Genomic DNA, 19,718 nt, shown 5'->3' with positions numbered 1-19,718 from the left:
AACGCCAGCGTTTAGGTCACGGATTTAACTGCGTTGCAGTACTGTCTGTTTGTTATCCTAGGGTCAGTCTTTCTCTTGCTTTTTTTCCTCCTTTCTTCTTAAGCTGAACAAGTCTCTCTTCGTCTTTTTTTTTTTTTTTTTAATCTAAACTTTATTTCAACACCTAGCTCAGCGCCGTAGTCTGTCTGAATTGGCGATGGAGCCGTGTTTCACTCCGCAGTTCCTCCCCAAGGTGACGCAATGGAAGGCTGGAGCCTGGTTGGCGTGCGGGTGCTCCTGCGGGTGGAGAGGAGAACCTGGCTGCTCTCGCTCGCCGCTGCCTTGCGTTGGGATGGGTCCTGCTAGGGAGAGAGATGCCGCGTGTGCTGGCAGCGCGGGCTCCTGGAGCACGTGGCTGTAGGGGGAGATAAGCTGCCAGCCGCCAAACCGCGGTGCGGCATGAGTAGTCTGAAAGCTATCTGTCAAAAAAGACGAGACTACCTGACTAATCCCTGGTGCAGCCGCCTCTGCGGTGACGTCTGTGCGTGCAGTGCCTGTGCCGGGGCGCAGCCTGAGCCGCAGCGCGGGTGCCGTCGCCTGCGGGGCTCCTGGGGAAGCGGCGCGAGGGCACGAGCCTGCGCGCTGTGGGGCCTGGGCATCCCCCTGTGCCCCAGCTCCGATTCCCGTGGGCTCTCTGCCCTTCCCGAGAGAGGATGCACAGGCAGCAGTGACCACCTGGACGCAGGGATGGGGACGTGTCCCCCGGGGTTTCTCCATTTTTCTCTTTACTGTTGGGACTGGCGGGGTCACAGCAATGTCCGAGTCTCCCTGCAGTGGTCCGGGTCCTCAAGGCCTGGGCTTACCTCCTACGTTTCCACCTCCTGCGTGCCTGTTAGCTGCTGTGCCCTGGTTGGCACAGATGTTTTACAGAAAACTGTGAATCCGAAGTTAAATCTGATTTACATGGCTGATACAACTGATATTTGTGCCCAGTGACCGAGGTGGGGACGTTGCATGCTCTCTGAATTGTCACCGTGGGTCACGACTCGGAGTCCGGAGATGCTCCGTCATTTAGCTGAGCCCTCCCTGCCCCGCTGCCCTCAGCAGCCTTGGACGCGTCTGCTTTTCCTCTGCTTTGCAGTAAACCTGTTCTTTCCAAGGGAGCCCTTCCGTGCTTCACAATACTCTGCTTTCAGGGGGAACGAGGAGTGGGAGTCTGTCTGGTGCAGGATGCTCGGCTCCTTCAGCTCTCCTCCCTCTAAACGCCTTTCTGCTCCTGCAGCCTTTTCCCTTGCACAGCTCCTTGCTTGGCCAGTCAAATGTGAATAACGCGCCGTGAGCTGGGCCCCGCGGGAGCCCCCACGCCCTTGTCGGCCCCCGGCACGCAGTGTGGATGGGGGAGCGGCTGCCAACCGGGGACCTGCTCTGTGCCCTGGCTCTGCCAGCGATGCCTGCCCGCGTACTTTAATTTCAGATAGGCATTTTTCCGAACCTGACCCCCACGCAGTCGTGCCTTTGCAGGAAGCTGTGTGGGGTTCTGTCCTCAGAGCCGTCCCCTTCCCCGGCTGAGAGCCGCTTCCGTGCAGCGCGGCCTTGGGCTACCCTCTGCGTCAGCCAGGAGGACAATGTCCCGCTCTCCTTGCCTGTCCCAGAAACGTGGAGACCTGGGTCGCTGGTAAGAGCCAGTGATGCTGGCGCAGAGGTCTGAGCTGCTGCTTTCCCCTCCCTCGGAAGGAATGGACTCCTCCAGCCGTTAGACCGTGTAGGGAAACCGTTGCTGGAAGGCATTGGCTTTGATATCCAGCTATAACAGTGCAGAGGTACTTGGGGCCGTGATTTACCAGCTTAGGGTGGGATCTGACCTTTGTGCAAAGGATGCTGAGATGCTGAGAGGCCGGGCGGGTGGTCCGCGAGCTCCCGCTGCGGGGAGAGCACTGCTCCGCAGCCGGAGCCCGTCAGGAGTGCTGGGCAGGCACCAGGGCTTCAGGGGCTTGGTCCTGCTCTGCAGGAGCCCGTTTCCCCCAAAATCCATAACTCCCAGTGTTCCCCACCTCTGCATTCATTTGCTAACGAAGCTGTCGCTGCGTCCCTGCTCCGCGCCTGCCCCTTCTCCCTGAGCGGATCCCAGAGTTGTGCCATTGCGTCGTTTGTGGTTTGGCGGTTTACAGTTCGAAACAACTGAATTCTGTCAAAAGCACTTTCTGACTGGTTTTATGGTGCCGGGTGGAACTCACCGTTTGCTAGGGTGGAAGATGAATGGGAAGGTGGACGCAGCAGATTTAGGGTTTAGGTAGGATTAAGACAACTCAGGCACCTGCTGATAGCCAGTATTTCGGCAGCAGTGCCTCTGCGCTGAAATGCGGCTCCGTTCACGCCAGCTGTGAGCGCAGATGGGGGCAGCACAGAAACGGGAACCCGGGTTTGGGCACCTTCACGATGTGCTTGGGTGGGTCCCGAGGAGAGACGTCACTTACGGCTTCTGGCCTTCAGCCGCGCGTGCAGGGCTTGAGCGGTGCTGGAGCGAGCAATTTGTGCTACCCTGGCTCCTTACCTTGGCTTAAGTCTTCTTTTTTATTTTCTTTTCCATTTTCTTTTTCTTTTTTTCTGTTTTCATATTTATATTTTCTTTCTCCTTTTTTCTTCTTTTTTTCCTTTTTTTTTTTCTTTTTTTTTTTAAATTAGCTTTTACAAAGATAAGGTTTCAGAGGTTGCGTGCAAGCCGAAGTTTCAAAAGATGGAATAACACACAGACGTGGGCTCAGCATCTGCCCCCGTGTGCCCACAGCCTTCCCGTGCTCCAGCACGGCGCAGTGCCGCGGCGCTTCAGCCCGTGAGGACAAGTCAGGGCTGGGCAGAGCTCAGTCCAAATTGGCTTCAGCATCATGTCAGCCAATTCTGCTCGTCAGAAGGTAGCATTAATTACGTTTGCTCATTGCTTAAGCAGCACAAAGCCTCCTCCCACGTATGGGGGTGCAGGAGGTGGCGCGGAGGCGCTGGGGAAGGTCCCGTTCCAGAGCCGCCTCCGCACCCCTCCCCGCCGGGGCGCTCCCCGCCGTGCCCCGAAGATGCAGAAGCATCTTTGCTGGTTGTCTCTTCTGTAGCACCCACGGTGGTTTTGCCCCATGTCTGTGATTTTGTAGCAGCGTGGGTCCAAGCGAGGGCCGGCCGTGCCTTCCCAGCGTCCCCGTGCTGGGAGGGCTTCACGTCGCTCCCCAGAAACCGGCATCGCTTCCCACCAACAGGAAAACGGAGCCGTCAGCCCCTCCTGGCTCGGCTGTTACGTGCCCAGAGCTGGGAATAAATTCCCAGGAGCTCATGCGTTGTTCCCGCTGTGTGCCTGATTAACCTTTATCACGGAGACGGTAACGAGACAGATCAGGGTCTGGCCTGTCTCCGGCGCGCAGAAACGCGGCGGCGCTGACGTGGGGCTGTGCTTGGCTGCTCCGCAGTTTGGCTCGTGCATAACAATTCCTTCCGTGGGTCTGCGTTTACCCTGGGAGGTGTATTTACACTTGCCTGCTTTCTCTGTCTCTCGTTGAGATAATTATTGGTTTTGGTATCTAATTACTCCTTTACTTTACATAAAGCCTAGTGATTTCAGAAGTCTCCTCATTTTGAAAGCGTTGAAATCACACGGCACAGCACAGGATTACTCACAACAGGACAGTGGTTTAAAAAAAAATTCCTTTTAATCTAATAATTTTTAATTGCGTAAATTAATTTTCCTCTGACTGCTTTGAATTAATTAATATTTACGAGCCATTTGTAGACCTGGGTATGTAAAAGCTCCTGTTCTCCTGCATGTGCGTTTTTGTAGCCTTAGTTTCAGTCTTTAGGAGGGGAGTCTGGATGTTTGCGTAAGTAATTTCCTAATTAGATGAGATTTAAGGGCTGAGGGGCCAACAGTGGGCGGGAGGGGAGCGTGCTGTGGGGAGGCGGCCGGGTGCCTTGAGGTTCAACATCTCTCGTAATCGGGGTTTCCTCAGGGTCCCATAAAGACTTTCTCTGAGATTCCCTCTGATTATTCAGCCAATATTTTCAGGATATTGGGAAGCAACTTGGCTTTGCTCATCAGAGAGAGATGAAAACCAGGGTCCTGCCAACATCCCGCATCGGAAAACCCTTGTGTGAGTGCTCCCAGCCTTTGCCTGGAGCAGGGATGAAGGTGTGGGAGCATCCCAAGCTGGGGCGTGGGGTTGTTAACCAGACACAAACAAAGAAAAAGCACCGTTGTTCCCCCTGACCAGTGCAAAGGGGCCCTGGGCGTGGCCCTGGGTTCAGGCTGTGACCCAGATTCCCCCAAACACGGCTCATCTGCTTCCAGATGTGTCCGGGAGCCCCGATCCTCCCTCGGTGGGAAGGAGCCGTGTTTCTAACCCAGAGCAGCGCCAGGAAGGTCAGACTTGCCCAGGAAATGCCTATGAGGGGCTGTACCACTGGTGTGGGCCAAAAAATTGGGGAATCAAGGGTGTGTCCAGCCCACCGCTTCTCCTCGGCGCTGGGAGCGAGGGCGTCGTGGCAGGGAACAGCCGTCCTCGGCTTTCTGTGGTCTTTGATTGCATCGCGGGGATCAGTGGGAAATATTTAATTGTGCCTTTTGTCTCTATTTGAAATCAAGCTAAAAATTGATAAAATGAAAAGGCCATTTTCTAAGCTGACAGTTTTATTTCGGCAGCTAGAAAAAAAGTCATTCTGTGCTGGCTATAAATATTAGACAGGACACATTGGGGATTTATGTAAGAAATTCCCACCCTCCCCCTTTCTCCGTGCAGGATGCAGTGATGCTGTACATTAACGTGGTACTAAAATGAGGCATGCTTTTCACAACGTAGCTTTAGTTAAATGTAAAAATTCATACAGCCTGTCTCACATCCTTTAACGAAGAACTTGATTTGGGAAGCTCTAAAGACAGTGCTCCCGTGGCTGGCGGCCGTTCGCAGCCCGGAGTGGCGTGGATCCCTCTTGCCCTCCCTCACCGCGCGCCTGGGCCAGACCCTCCCTCTGGAGCTCTGGAAGCGTGGGGCCTTGGCCGCTGGCATAAAACCCACGGTGTTCCCAAGAGCTGGTGGCTGCCGTGGTGTCGTGCCAGCTCGGGATGCGGCGTGCAGGACAAGTGCCAGTCATAGCCTTTAGACCGGGCTTTGGGCTTGGGTCTGCTGCTGTAAACCCTCAGGCAGTTTCCAGCCTTAAAGTATTTGTTTTATCCGTGTGAACGCTCCCAAATAGGAGTATGAGGAGTACATGCTCGTTGGTTTGCTGGCCAGGCCAAGTTCTTGTGCATCTGAGCAGAAAGTCTGCAAACCTCACAAAACTGGGCGTGAGATGCTACGGATGGGGGCAATTTCCGAAATGTTCCATCCACAGACTCTTGTCTGAGCGCGTTACGGTGAGAATTACTGCTTCCCAGTATACATATTAAAAATATGTTTGTGCTTTCTGTGCCAATAACTGGAAGCTTTTCGTCAGGATTAGTTTTTAAATCTTTATGATGGAGTTGCTTGTTTGATTTTTTTTTTTTTTTTAATATTTTTTTTAAGGCAGCACATTTCTTTACAGCAAGAAGGCAGCTAGTGCTGTCGTCTCACAAGAGCTGCCTCGCCTGTCTGCACCGGGGTCTGGTGCAGCTAACGGGCAGTGACAGCTGTATCTCCCAACCACTGGAAGGCTTTCACTGTGTACTGGGAGGTGCTAGGATCTGCAGGTGAGCGGCTGGTTAGCGGGTAATCCCTGCTACGCTCCGTGTCGCTGCCCTGGTGACCTGAAGCACTGCAGACCTTCCCAGTAATCTTGCTCGTGGTTTGTTTTATCTCAGTGCTGAGGGGGAAATCGAGTGACAAGGTGGCCTTGAAGAGCCCCTGTCTCTTTATTTCATGACTTCAGCTTCCAGGCTTGCTGGAACTGGCAACGTCAATTCTGGGGATTTATTTTCTATTTTGATGTTAATGTGATGGCTTTCAGGAAGGCATTTGGTTGATGCCGACTTGTCATTTTGCAAGACTCTAAAGCTGTGCTTGATTGCATGGTCTGCAGCAGCAATCAGCTCTTCCCCAAAAAAAAACTGGAGCTGTGACAGCTCCTGTTGCCATTCCTTATGGTGGGAATCGCTCGTCGGCAGGTAACCTCACTGTTTGATTCTGGACAGCTGTGACCCTCGCTGCTGCTCCCAAGACGGGGATGGATCTCTGAGAGCCCTGGCCGTGCCGTCCCCGGTCTAGGCAGTGCTTCCCTTGGGGGCCTGCGGGGGGGCTTGCACGGCCCCAGCCCCTGTCCCCCAGCACCAGAAGGTCCCCGTTTGGCCACTTTGTGAGATGGAGAGCCTCCACCTGCGCAGGAGATGGGCACATCCCTGTTAGTTTGCACCCGCCCACCGCTCTCGGGAATAAGGCACTCGGAAAGATGCGGAGAGTTGCCTTGGGATGGGGTCCGTGCAGCCGCCGCTGGCGAGGTACGAGAGCTTGGGCTGTTTAGAGAGAGCAGCTGACGGGCCCTGCGGCTGCCCGCGCGCTCGCTGCGCTTGGGTCTTCACTCCACACCTCCTCACGGGGCTTCTGTGGTTAGTTTGTCCTGGGCTCCGTGGTTTCTGGTGCGGGGACCCTTACCCTGTCTTTGGAGAGGTCGTTTTTCATTTGGGTCTCTGTGCTTGAAACCAGGGATTTCCAAAAAGTTGTTCCTGGAGGGCTGGTGTTCAGCACGGCTGTAGCTGGAGTTAAATAGACTCAAAACATTACCCGTTGAACTTTTTTTCAGAGACTTGGGAATAATAAGTGTCTCTCTTGATGCTGTAAGAATGTAGAAGAGCTGCCAAGGGAATGTGCCATTGGAGGCTGGCGGTTGTTCGCACTGTCTCCCCTGAAACCCCTGCGGCAGAGGAAGGAACTGGGGAATGTTGATGCTTCCGTGTATTTGCCTTTAATATTTTATTATATTTAGCCTGACGTTTATTAAAAATGTAAATCTGTTTCCTTACCAAATGGAAGTTAAATGCCAGGAAAAATTGTCCCAGCGCTTGAAGCGTGTGTTCTCCGTGGGGAGGTGGAAGGAGAGAACGGAGGGACCGCGAGGTGCTGGCTTCTGCATCTCTTGGGAGAAAAAAGGGCCAGGAGAGCAGCAGTTGCGCAGGGCCCACAGCGCCATCCCAGCCAGGGCAGTGGTCACGCAGACTCCAGAGCTTTTGGGTTCTCCTCTTGTTGGGCTTTGGCTGCAGAGAGCTCGCCGGTGTTCTTGGGCTCCTGCCCCGCCTGAAGGAGGGTTGTCATTCGCTGTCTTTGGGGGCAAGAGAGAAAAACGTCACTGTGGGCAGAGTTTTAGGGACAGCCAGCCTTGCCCAGTTGCTGCGGAGAGCTGCGGGGATGCTGTGCAGAGAGCCCGGCTGTCGCGTGGCTGAAAGCTGGTTGCCAGGAGCACCCCGGTGCCCCAGCTCCCGGCTGCCTTGGCCAAGTGCCACCCTGTGCACCAGCCTGGACCATCGGGGTCTGCCGGGCACCTCAGGAAGGGACAGAGCCGCCCTGGAGATTCCCAGGCAGGAGGGCCTGCGTTAAGTGTTTGGGCAGCAGCGGTTCACGGGAGCTCTGCAGAGGGTGGGCAGCCCGCTGCCTGGGCAGGAGCAGGGAGAAGCCTCTGAGCAGTGTGGGCGTGCCGAGAGCTTCCCGCGGCCGGGGAAGGAGGGATGCCGAGCAGGAAGCTGCAGGGGTCTCTCAGAGGAAGCTGCTGCTGTGTGCGTGGCATGGCCAGAGAGAAGGTACGGTGCTGCGTGGAGGCAGGGAACGACACCAAGTTACTGCGCTGCCATCTCATTCCTCTCCCGCAATTACTTGCCCTGGCGTGGCCAGAGGGTTCTGCCGTTTCTGGCTGTGCCATGCGACATCATCGCCTTGCGACTAACAGACCTCATACGTGTTTGTGCACCTGCTTCTTTCTGCCATTGCTGCGCCGGGACAAGTGGCGGGGCGCGGTGAGGCGGGCGGGTGGCCGCAGCCGCGGCCCGCGCGCTGCTTTCTCCACCCACCGTACGTTCTTTTCTTCCCCTCTCATAGTGTGGCCGCAATGCTGAAAACTTCGACCGGTTTTTCACTCGCCATCCACCCGTCTTAACACCTGCTGACCAGGAAGTCATCAGGAACATTGACCAGTCAGAATTCGAAGGATTTTCCTTTGTTAACTCTGAGTTTTTTAAACGTGAAGCCAAGAGCTAAGTAGCGGTGTAGATCTCATTCCTCCATCTCTGTCGTCCAGTCCCAGCTGCTGTTGTGGTGACATTTCCCGTTGCAAAACTTGCATCCATGGTTTTCCTTTAGTACTACTGCTAGAGTGACCATGTTTCAAAGCCAGCAGTGTCTTCACGTGATGCGAGGCGGGCCTGAAGGGTGGGTGATGCGCAGTAAGCGCTGCGGGTGTGCTTTTACAACATTTTATTTGTAGAAAATGGAAAGGGTTCATTGGCTAACAGGTAAAACAGTGAGGTGTAGGCTGTGACAATTAGGAGAAATCTTTTCAGCACGTGCTTTGGTTCCTGTTCTTCCCCTTTTCTAGTCTTTTAACACAATCATGAAAATTTAATATTTAGCCTTCTCAGCCTTTGTGGCAAGTGTTTTTAATGAAGCCTTTCCCTGGTGTGAACGCACACCCCTTTTTGTTTGTTGAAGCCCACCGCAGCACCCCTCGCCGCCGTCAGCCCGTACGTACGTGGGTTTGGGCCGGCGTGGTCCTCTGCGCTGGGTCTTCAGCAGCAGTGATGACTTCTCAGGGAAGCCAGGTCTGCTGTTTGCACGGATTTCTCCTGATTGTGCCATTTTTAAGTAGCATTTTTTAATGAAAAGAAGCCTACCCTGTTGTAAAGGGGAAATTTGGAAGAGCCTTTCAGGTGCTTTCGAACCCATGGTCACCCTAGTAACTACCACACAAGATCGGCTCTCATAGCAAAACTTTTTTCTTTTTTTTCAAATGCCAAAGCAATTGATTGAGTTTGTTACCTGCGCTTTAAATGTGTCAAAAAATGGTATTAACACAGACGGGATGCGTTTAACTTTGAACAGTCTTGTGAATTCTGATACGAAGCTTATAAGGAAACTTGTTTCAACTGATAGTCCTGCCTTAAAAAAATGCCACTAGGTATTTAAATGGGCTAAGTTTTGTGGCATCAAGGAAAAAGTTTCAGGAAGGATGAATTTGTCTTGAAACAGTATCAGTCACGCAGCTTCCCTTTATACTGTTATGCAGATGTTCGTGGGCTGTCACTGTATCAATCTGCTTTAAGTTGTAATGTGCCAATTTTTTTTTCCAATACTGATTATATATAAAATAAAAAGTGAGAAATAATGTCAAAGAAACTGCATGTGTTTGGCAGTGGTGAGTTTCTGCAGTCCTGGGCTCAGAGATGCCAGGAGCGCCAAGGGCTGGAAGCTGTCCTGGCCGCTCGATGCCACCAGCGCGGGGGCACGGCGCGTCCCCAGGCCTGCGCGGGACACAGCACGGCGTTCTGCACCGCCAGCGGAGCCGCAGCCCCATCGTCCTTGGCGCTGAGGTCCATCACGCTGAGGTGCAACGCACTGGGAGCATCTTCCAAACGGAGAGGAAAAGCCTGCGTGTCCTCTGCACCAGCTCGTGCCGCGCGCCGGTGACCTGCTCGCTCGTGCTGCTCAAACGTGGACGGGGAAAGGCATTTCTCTCCGATGTCCCTTGAGGAAGGATGCTTTGGGGCATCAGGATGGCGCTCCCGTGGCGAGCGGAGCTCTGCTGCTTGGGGATCACTTTAAATGCCTTCAACGGAGACGACTGCAGCACGCGCTCCGCATTTCTGGAGACTGCAGAGGCTGCCGGCGAGGCAGCGCCGTGTCGGTGACTCATCGCCCTGCCCGCGCTCTCCCAGGAGCAGTTGTTAGAGCAATTGGCAGTTTCAGCTAAAGAGGGATTACAGGCTCCTGTTAACCTCCCTTCTCCTGAGCGCGGGCAGAATTTCCCTTCTGCCTTTGGAAATCCGCTTCTGAACCGCTGCGGCGCTGAGCTCTGCAGGATTCTTCTGAAAAGCACCGAACGGCAGCACCGACGGCACCAGCTGCTCCCCGGCTTCCTGCACCCCTGCGGCCCCAGAGCTCTGCTGCGGGGAAGGGGCTCGGCGGCGGCCGGGGGGATTCCTATCCATGGCAGTCCCGGCACAAATGCTGCGCTAGGCCAGGCGTGCCCCGCAGGCACAGTGCCGGGGCGTGCGGGGGCCCGCGGTGCATGCTCCTCGTCACCTCCCCAAGTCACTTCGTCCTTTGCTGGAGGCGTTTTCAGCCTTGAATTTCCCTGCCTTCCCCTCTCTCTTTACCAGATGCGCGTAGCCGTGCCCTGCCTCCTCCCAGGCTATTCCTCATCTTTGACAGAGGCCAAATTGCCACCGATTTCAGACAAAATTCAAGGTAAGGAATCGGCAAACCCTGCTTTGCCGCGCTCACGGCTGGGCCCTCCCGGTGCTGCACCCTCCTGCCCAGCCCCTGGAGGGGTGGGAGCTGCCGGAGGGTGCTGTGCAGGGGGGTGGGCTGCCCCGAGCCCCCTCCCAGGCACGTGGCAGCCAAAAAGCAGCGGGAGGTTTTGCTGACCCAGCGGCTCCCAGGCTGAGCCCCGGTGCTGTCAGCAGAGACCGCTCCAAAGGGCTGGGGACTGCCGTGGCCATTTGCCCCGGTGGCAGATGTGGACATTTCATTCCTCTTTGCAGCATCCCACAGCATTCCTTCTCAGGAGAGGCTCCTGGCTCGGTAGGCCGGCGTTGTCTTGGCACACATTGGTTCAGGTGGATGAGGCCTTTGGGAATGAGTTGGTCGGCTCAGCATCCTTCTGGGAGCCTGGTGCCACCTCAGCTCCTTCCTTCTGCACGTGCTGGGGCTGCAAGAGAGATCCTCGGTGCAACTGCTTCGAAATGGCGTCTTCGCAGCGAAGGGCACTGCCTCGGCTCTTCCATGGCTCCACACCAGCCCTCTCGTCCCAAGGGGAGTGCTCCTTCCATCAAGGTGGGCTCACGCTTGTTTCAACCGCTTCACCTTTTGCCTGGCAGAGCTCTGCACCTGAACTCGGCTCCTTCACCTCGTTTGCTCTTCCTCATTCCTGCTCTGTGCCCCCAAATCCGCCTCTTCTTCCTTCTCTGCGCTGGGACTGCGCCAGCTCCTGCGTGTCACTTGTCCAAAAGCGAAGGCAGAGCCCCGTCTCCTGCTCGGGGCCAGGCTGGGACCCGCAGGCACCGGCGGGCTGAGACTCCGGTGCCCTGAGCACCGCTGCGCGTTCAAAGCCTCGCTGGCCTGACGGCACGGCCACGTCCTGGCTCTTCTCTGGCCTTTCTCTCCTTGCTCCTTGAGCTCCAGCCCTGTTTCTCTCTGCACCTCGTCTCCTCTCAGCTGTCCTTGGCTCTCTTTCCCCCAAGGGATGCCTCCTGCAGCGAGTGGAGGTCCTGGGCTGCTGCCGGCGCCGGCACTCATCTCCGGAGGTGCTGGTGGTGTGTCCTGGCCTGGCCAGGCTGGCGGGGAGGAGCGCAGGGAGGTCCTGGCTCTTGGCCATATTCCGGCCGTGCTCCTGCTCACGGAGTGAAGGTGCCAGTGGCTCTGCCCCAGCATCGCTGGGCAGCGGCAGCCGGCCGTGCTGCACCGAGAGCTGCTGCGGCGAAATCACAACGCACCGCCCGCTTCGTCAGAGCGGAGCAGCGGGGAGGGAGCAGGGTGGGCGCAGAGCAGCCAGCGTGGTCCCGTCAGCGGCACACGCGTGTCCCCCTCCAGCCCGCTGCCACGCGCTGACAAAATAAGCCAGAGTTGGAAATCTCCACTCACAGCAGAGCACCGCTGTGGGGACCTCGGTGCAAAGGCAGAGTTTGAAAAAAGACCATTTTGCAGGTTTCTGCAAGGCACCAGATTTGTGACAGAGTCCTGCCAGTGTCACGTCAGGGGAATGTCCCCTCCAACACGGAGTCAGGGTGTGGGGGGGCTGCCCCTGTCAGTAAAATCCAAAAAAGTGGTGGAAAGCGCAGTGCTGTGTCCAGCGCCGGGGCGATGCTGCGGGTCACCCACCCGGTCCCCGGCAGCATCCCAGCCCCTGCGCCTGTCCGGGTGGCTGGGCGCGCTGGGAGAGAGCTGCGAAGGGCTGCGCTCACGCCGCGCTCAGGCTCCTACACGGAGACATGGCAGAAGAGACAGGGAAGTCTTTTGTCCCCGTTTGCTTTGTTAACGCCAGGAAGCCGAGCAGGTTCCCAGCCCGCCGGCTGCTCACGGGGCGTCCCTCTGTGGGGTTTCATTCCTGATGAGGGATCCTGGGCGCTTCTGTTGTGTCTTCAGTGCTCCGCTTCCCCGTTCAGCCACGGCACCGTAACCTCCCGCAGTCAGGAGCTGCCTTGACTGGGCGATCTGATAGACACGCGCTCCTAAAAACGGCCCGAGCCGTCCCAGCCCAGGGGCTCTGCAGCCCCCGTAGTGCATTACCAGCACTAATCCAGACAATAACATTTTTCTTTTTCTTTTTTGGGGGTTGGATGTAGCTGCAAATCTCTTCTTATGAAATTAAGATGATAAGAGGTTGTGTATATGGAATTTTCTTTCTGTGAGGTTTTGAACTACTGCATATTTTCTCTATACAGCCTGGAGTAAATCACATCCTCGGATCAATGAAGCCCAGCATGGATTGATACCGTATCATAGCATGATTTTTAAAAACCGAGCTGAAAGCAAAAGGAGCTCTCGCAGCTGATTATTTTGTGCGGGTTTTGAAATGGTATTGAACGTTTACTTCCCTTTCGAGGCGTGTTGTTTCCTCCAGGCTCCTGCCCGCCGTCCCGTGCGAGTCCGTTTGCAGTGGCGGTTTGCATGCTGAGGACCTGCTCTGCGCTCTCTCTCGCAGCGCCCAGGAGAGGAGGGATGCTGGGCAGGATGCGGGTCAGCGCTCCCCGACGCCCTGTGCTCTCCTCGCCTGCCTTTACTGTCCGGTTGCGTTTGCAGGGCGTTGAACTGCCGCTCTTCTGTCCTCGCCCGCGGCGTGGGGTCGCTTCTCTCGCGCAGGGGCCGCGTTGCCCATCGGGGCGCGTGTTCGGCCGCGGCTTTAGGAACCAGCGCGGAGATCCGGGGCGCGGAGCCCAGGGCCAGCACAGCTCTCCTGGCCGCGCACCCTTGGGTGCCACCACCCCTCGCTCGCGCTCCCCCCTCTACCCCCTCTAACTCTGTGCTTTCCGTTTGACAGAAGGACAAGCGAGACACTTCCAACTTCGACAAAGAGTTCACCCGGCAGCCGGTGGAGCTCACGCCCACGGACAAACTCTTCATCATGAACTTGGACCAGAACGAGTTTGCTGGATTCTCCTACACCAACCCCGAGTTTGTCATTAACGTGTAGTCGCGGCGCCGCCGCCCGCCCACTCCTCGCAGTCCCAAACTCCAGTCGCCGTGTACATACCGACACTAGTCTTCCGGGATTAGCAGTGCAAACATACACACCCTCACGCGAAACGCGCCGGCCGCTTGTTTTAGGAGGCCTCTCTACGTCCCTGTCACTCGCTAGCTTGGTTTCCCTAGCTGGAGGTGTTTGGGGTGCGGGGTGACGGTCAGTAACACTTCTAGGAACTGTAGTTGGTGGTGACTAATAGAGTTTTTAACCAGAAATATACCAAATTGCTACAGTCTTTGTAATTTTTGAAATGGGATGCTGAGATTCCCGTGACCCTAGCTACTCCCAACCCGTTTCTGTTGAATGCTAAGCATGGTTGATATCTTAAACCGTTGTGCTGAAGCTTGCGATGACTGTGAGCTTGTCTTAGAGGAGCCTTTTGTCCGAGACATGGGTACGTGTGATCAGTGTGGAACAGTCCGCTTATAGACATATTTTTGACTGCGTTGTACATACCGTCAGCCTGGCTCCCCGAAGCCGTCTTCCTCCCGCGAGCCCGCGCCTCGCCGTACGGCCTTTCCTACACTCAGGCATTAAGACTCCAAACGAATTCCCTGCCAGTTCTTGTAAATCAGAGCAACTCTTTTTCTAAGTGAAAGGTGGGATTTAGTTGTTTTTTTTTTTTAACATCTGGAGCAGTTTGCAGTTTTGATACACTCTGTCAGCACTCTCATAAATCTTTCATCTGTTTTTTTTCACAGACGCTGTCGAAATGTAACAGCTCTGTAAAGGATATTAATATTCTACCAAAACAAAACACATTTATATTCTTGGTTTACAATTTACCAACTGAAAATACGCCTGCTACACAAGGGCTGTACTGAGGGCTATTTATAAAGGTAACTTTTCTACTTTACACCCTCTGCTATTATCTTCAAGGCTCAAAACCCATGAATTTTACAGCCATCTCGATTTACCTGATTTCAGCCAAAATTCCTGGGGGTTTTATTCAGTAATCCAGGGCCTTCTGCATGGTTTCACAAATTCTGAACCAGATGGGGCCATTCCAGCAGCCGTTAGCACGGCAGAGCCGCGCCAGGCGGGCAGGGGCTGCGCGGCGGCCGGGTGCCAAATCTCGCTCGCCGGTGGGTTCGCAGCGGGGTGAGCATCCTTTGAGGCACGGGCCTCTCTTACTACGCACCAGTTCGGTTGGTTTGCGAAGGAAAAATAAAAAAAAAACCCAACCCATATGTATATTTTCTGAACCGCTACCAGTTCTGATGTAAATACACATTACGCCATGCCCATAGGGGAAAATGGGGGTGGAATTTTATGAATCACGAGGAATCCTATAAAGGAAATTCTGGTTTTTTAGACCTTTTATAAACATCAAACTACCTTTTCAAATTATTTTTTTCTTTTAACGATTCATTGAGGAAAAGAGGCTGCTAGAAGCTAACGCTGATGTCCCAGCGGCCGGGTGTCCTCGCCCCGTTATTGAATCGCAGGCAGCGCCCTGCGCGCGCTGGGGACGTGAGCTCCGAGTCCACGGTCTCGGGTACCGACCTGGGCTGGAGAAAACAAAACCAAAACCAGAAAAACTGCAAATTGTGCCAGATTGACGAGGGGGTTTATGAGAGGCTCTGCATCAGGCGAAGCCCAGGCTGGTTTCTGATGAGGGCTCTCGTAACCCCCGCACGCGTGTCAGAGACGTCTCGCCATCCTCTGCAGACCACAGTTGATGTTCGGAGCATGTACGTTACTGTGACTTTCAAACCCGTTGCTGCAGAATTAGTATTACTTCAGTGGTGACTGTTTTTCATTTCCGTATCTCCAGCTCTGACGCCGCTGTGAGGTCTCCCGCACTGAGGGGCCCGGGGCCGCGGCCGGACGCAGGGGCTGCTGGGGGGGGAGTTACGTCTTTTCTGTTTGGGACTTCTGTGTCTGTGTTGGGGTGACACTTCTGCATGGAGCAGGCGTTGCTGAGGTGCCGAGCAAGCTGGGCGGCGTCGAACGTGGTCCCACGGGGAAGCCGGGCCGGCACGCGGCCGGGCTCAGCGGCTTCGGTGGCATCTTCGGGGTCCGCAAGGTTAGGAATCACGCTGCAGGGAGGGCTTAGCAGAGGCTGGGTCCTGTTTGCAGGACTCGTACCTGAGTGTTTCTCACGTCGTCCGTTCTGCCACTTGCCAAACTCTTATTCCAAGGTTTATTTCCAGATGACATGTTTTGCGTAATGGGATACGGCTGACCCTGCACAGGCGGTGAGATTTGTACGAACTCTTCCCAGGAAGGGCAGAGCGACAGCGGTTGAGTCACTGCGTGCTGTAATTTGATGATTTAATCTGCACTGTTAGATGGTGAAGCAGTGCTCCGGGAGGATGCTCAGAGCTGAGAGGCTCCAGGAGAGCCCCGCTGGTCCGTCCCCGGCCGCTCTGGTGCACGGGTAGGGCCCTGTCAAATGATGCGAGTGAGGGTGGGGCAGGAGAAGGGTGCTCGGGGGGCACAGAGCAGGCTTGCAGGGCACACCCAGACCACTTGCCAGTGTGCCGGGGGGGTTGGTGGGTCCTGACCCTTCCTACCTGGCTGGGTTACACCTGAACGCTGCAGGTAAGTGGGGGTCAGGCTCCTCGCGTGGTTTCCCCGGCTGCTGTGCCCTTGTCTCCCCTGGCTGGACATCGCAGCGGCCCTCTCTTGCTAAGAGAGCCATCACCACAGGGGCTGTGGGTGCATTTAATCCATTTAATAAATAAAGGCAGGTCGGCACGGTCGGGCAGTCCCACAGACGGGCAGATGAGCCAGCGCTCTGGGCAGTGGATGCACTCTGATAACCATTAACCCCAGGAGCTCCAGTCCAAGTGACGAACTGGGCTGGTTTCTAGTGCAGAGAGCAAGGACCGAGCTGTTCGAGAGGCAGGGCTGCAGCTGGAGGGTGGAACCCACACATCCCACGAGTGCCGCAGCTTCTCGGCTTTCACGGGAGCGGGTGAGCCGCTCAGCCTGCAGCAGCGTGAGAGGCAACGAACACCTTGCTCCGTGCATGGAAGTGTCATCCCAGCTGTTTATTTCTGATCACGTTCAAAGTGGCAATTAAAACAAGGAGGAAAAAAACAACAAAAAAAAAAAGAAAATGTTTATTGTTGAACAGTTTGTGTTTGTGAATTTGATTTCACCTGCAAGTATTTGATGACTTTTCTACATCCTAGACTACCTGCTGTGTGTTGTCAAAGGATTCTCATGAAGACCTCCTTTTAGATGGGCATATACTCTTTATTCTATTGCTGCATGTATGAAAAAAAAATAAAATATTTAATTTTAAAGAAACCCTGAGAGCTGGATGTCCTTTGCTCGTGAGACTCCGGGGGCGTGCTGAGGGAGAGGCGGCCGGCTGGCCGTGCCGCAGGCCCCGGCAATCGGCAGCTGGTCCTGGCTGCGGGATGTCCTGGAGGGGCCGGCCAAGCCCCGTTAGGGCAGCAAACGCTGAAGTGTTGCGGCTTTTCTGCGGAAGAGATGGGTGTCTGCACAGACAGGGAATATCAGCAAACGGAGCCTGCGCGGATGCAGGGCCCGGGCGGGAGAGCAGCCGCTGCGGCTGAGATACAGCATGGGCCAAGGGGGAGGGACGGTGTTGGTTGGTTGGGTCTTCAGTGAATTGCTAATTAAGATGAGTTATTTAACACTACTGCAGATGCTCGTCCAGCCTGGCATGGCTGGTGGCCACCGGGCACTGCCCCAGTTTGTGTGGGGGTGGGATAACCACAGGGCTTGGCCAGCCCCGGCGCTGCCCGCCTACCCCCGGCCTCTCTCCTCCCGGCTGGAGGCTCCTGGTCCATCCCCGAGCAGCAGCTGCCGCTGCTCCCCACAGCCCCAGCCGCGGGCAGTTCCAGCTGCAGGACCGGTGGTCAGCGTGACCAGGCCAGGAAGGTCTCCCATGGCCTGGCGCAGGGTTCCGGGGTTCCCAGCATGTCGGCAATGCTTCCGAGCTTCAGTTATCCTGGCTCGGGGAAGTGAAACATTTGGTTTTGTGACACTTTCCTTAATTACGGGAGCTAATGACAAAACCATTGTGACAAATGACTCAGCTTTTGATAGTGAAGTTAATTAATTCTGAAGTTAGCATCTCCATCGGAGTATCTGGAAGAACCCGATTAAGAAGCCTGCTTACCCAGTGTAACGCGGGCAGCAGAAACCCAAGTCCCTACTCCGCGCAGGGTAGAGCCCTCCCTGCGCCGCGCTGGGATGAGCTGCTGGGAGCCAGGAGAGCAAAGGCCAGCCAGCAGCGCGCGTTCACCTCCCGAGCCGTCTCTCCATCCGTCAGCGGCACCAGGAGGAACGCAGCCTCATTAACGTCTGAGCGAGTGACCAGCAGCCCTTTGCGCTGGGCTCTGACCTTCAAGAGCTGACTCCCCGAAGCCGTCTTTCATCCCTTTCATTTGCATTACAATCCTGTTTGCCTCATTATGCCTTATCCACTTCTTCTTCAAAGAATTTAAATCAAATCAATTAAATTGCGGTGGGTCGGAGCAGCAGCAGACCTTTCATGGTGGCTCAGCATGGTCCAGCTGGACTCAGGCTACAAAATCTCTTTTAATGTACTGCTCTTTGTTCTTTTATTGCTTCTGCGGTGCCACTGCCCCACAGAACCCCTTTGATAATCCTCCTTTCCCCCTTGTCCCACGCAGACGCACTCCAAATGACCTTGGGGAAGGGATTCCCCCGGCTCCCTGCTGCCGGGATTGGGATCCGGATGGGGCCGTGGTGGCTGCTGAGATGGGAGCCAGCACGGGGCAGCTGGGGGAACCCACAGCACTGGCGTGACGTTTGCTGTCCCGTCTCGTCCTCTTCCCTCTCCTGGACTTGTTTTGTATGCCCAGGGAAAAAAAAAAAAGCAGATGCAACAGAGGGGATGCCAGCACATGAGAAGGCAGCAGTGTGGGCGAAGTACCAGGGGCTTTGGCTCGCAGTGGCCGTAAGCGTGTTCACCGGGGACTCCCGAGAGGCCACGCGCCACTTGCTGGCCCCCGCGTGGCCACTCCTACACTCCCGTGGCATCTTCCTGAAGTAAGGAGGCTGCAAAGAACGGATTTTTGTTTCTCCCCCTGCTATTTTTACTCCCACTGAAGTGCCGGGAGCCCAGCGGGGAGCTGCAGAGCCGGTGGGCAACCACGGAAGCTCGCGCTGAGAGAGCCAGCTCGTACCGCCCATGCTCGGGCAGGTGGCCCGCGTGGCACTGCTCACTGGCGTCGCACCTGGGAGAACCTCCCCGAGCTGAGCGGCACCGCCTGCAGGGACACGCCGGCCTCGCCGCTGGAGCCCTCGTAGAGCCGGTGGATGGCAAAGCGTGCGCAGATATAAATAATCCCCTCGTGGGAGTGGGAGGGATGAACACATGTGCCGAGGGCGCTGGGGTCCTTATCCCCGCGCAGCCCCTGGGAGCCGGGAAATGAGGACCAGGCGAGGCTGGAGCTCAGCGTCTCACCGCATTGCTAATGACCTGAGCTCACCTCGTATCTGAGCCTCTCTTCCTTCAAGGAAAAACCTAATCCAGCTAGGGATTATTTCTGACTACTGACTTTCTGTCACTTTGCCAATTTAAATGCAGCAGAGCTTTCATCGCTGGATTTAGAAGGACAAAGACTAACAGATCTTGGTTTGGGACATCTTTGCCGGCAAGGACAGCTTTGGTTTTTTTGCACAAGTTGTAAAATCTTTGCAGTGTGGGCTGGACTTCATTGTTTGTTACCACTTTGCCCAGCTCAGAAGGTCGGTGAGCAGGTAGATGATGGTGACCATGGATGGGGCGGTGGACAGCACGGGGCAAGCTGGCAGGGCAGGGCAGGGCAGGGCAGCCTCCAAGAATCTGATCTGCAAAGCGGGTTGGCAAGGTCCCCGAATTCGTCAGCTGCAAATCTCAGCCAACCCCCTGCGAGTCCCCCGGGGCGGCTGCTCCAGCCGGAGCTGCGGGCCCGCTCCTGGGACTGGCTACTGCATGCGGCGAGCAGCTGGAGGGGTGCGGGGCTTGGCGAGGGGTGCCCCCGCCACCAGCCCATACAAGGGCCACCGCGCTCCGGCGTGGACTTTGATTCCATTTGAGCTTGCTTTGTTCAAAGCCTAGGAAACGGAACATGTGCACTGCGCACACACCTACACACGCTGTGTTAAAATAACACCATCCCGGCTGCACGAGCCCCCACGCCGCACGCAGTTTGCAGCCCCTTCACTGGAGGTGTGAGATATCTTTGCTGCCTGTGCGCAGGGCGGGGGCCGGGCAGGGTGCTGCCCCACGCGCTGCGGGCGCTGGCTGACAGGCGGTGGGAGCGCAGGGGGCGGCGGGACAGGGAGTGCGGTGCCACGTCTCAGGCAGCCGTCCCGACCAAGCGCGGCCTCACCCTGCGCTGCCTGCGTGGTGC

General features: G+C 55.9%; 1 protein-coding gene across 2 annotated transcripts in view; it reads left to right on the top strand.

The window, feature by feature from the left end:
- The window catches only part of PRKCB (protein kinase C beta), a 112,096-nt gene extending 95,464 nt beyond the window's left edge, over positions 1-16,632 (top strand). Inside the window, exon 17 of one of the 2 annotated variants that reach the window (XM_086760257.1) lies at positions 13,168-16,632. In XM_086760257.1, coding sequence (XP_086616383.1) covers positions 13,168-13,320 — 153 coding nt within the window. In that variant the 3' untranslated portion in view covers positions 13,321-16,632. Of the gene's footprint in view, positions 1-8,012; positions 9,306-13,167 lie in introns of those variants that run through there. The other variant, XM_086760256.1, reaches the window with a different exon arrangement.
- The last annotated feature ends 3,086 nt before the right edge of the window (positions 16,633-19,718 follow it).

This window comes from Chlamydotis macqueenii, chromosome 15 (genome assembly GCF_036417535.1).
Source record: "Chlamydotis macqueenii isolate bChlMac1 chromosome 15, bChlMac1.mat, whole genome shotgun sequence".
In the NCBI taxonomy this organism is placed as follows: domain Eukaryota; kingdom Metazoa; phylum Chordata; class Aves; order Otidiformes; family Otididae; genus Chlamydotis; species Chlamydotis macqueenii.
The sequence above is the reverse complement of the archived record's forward strand: the minus strand, read 5'-3'. Positions and strand labels throughout refer to the sequence as shown.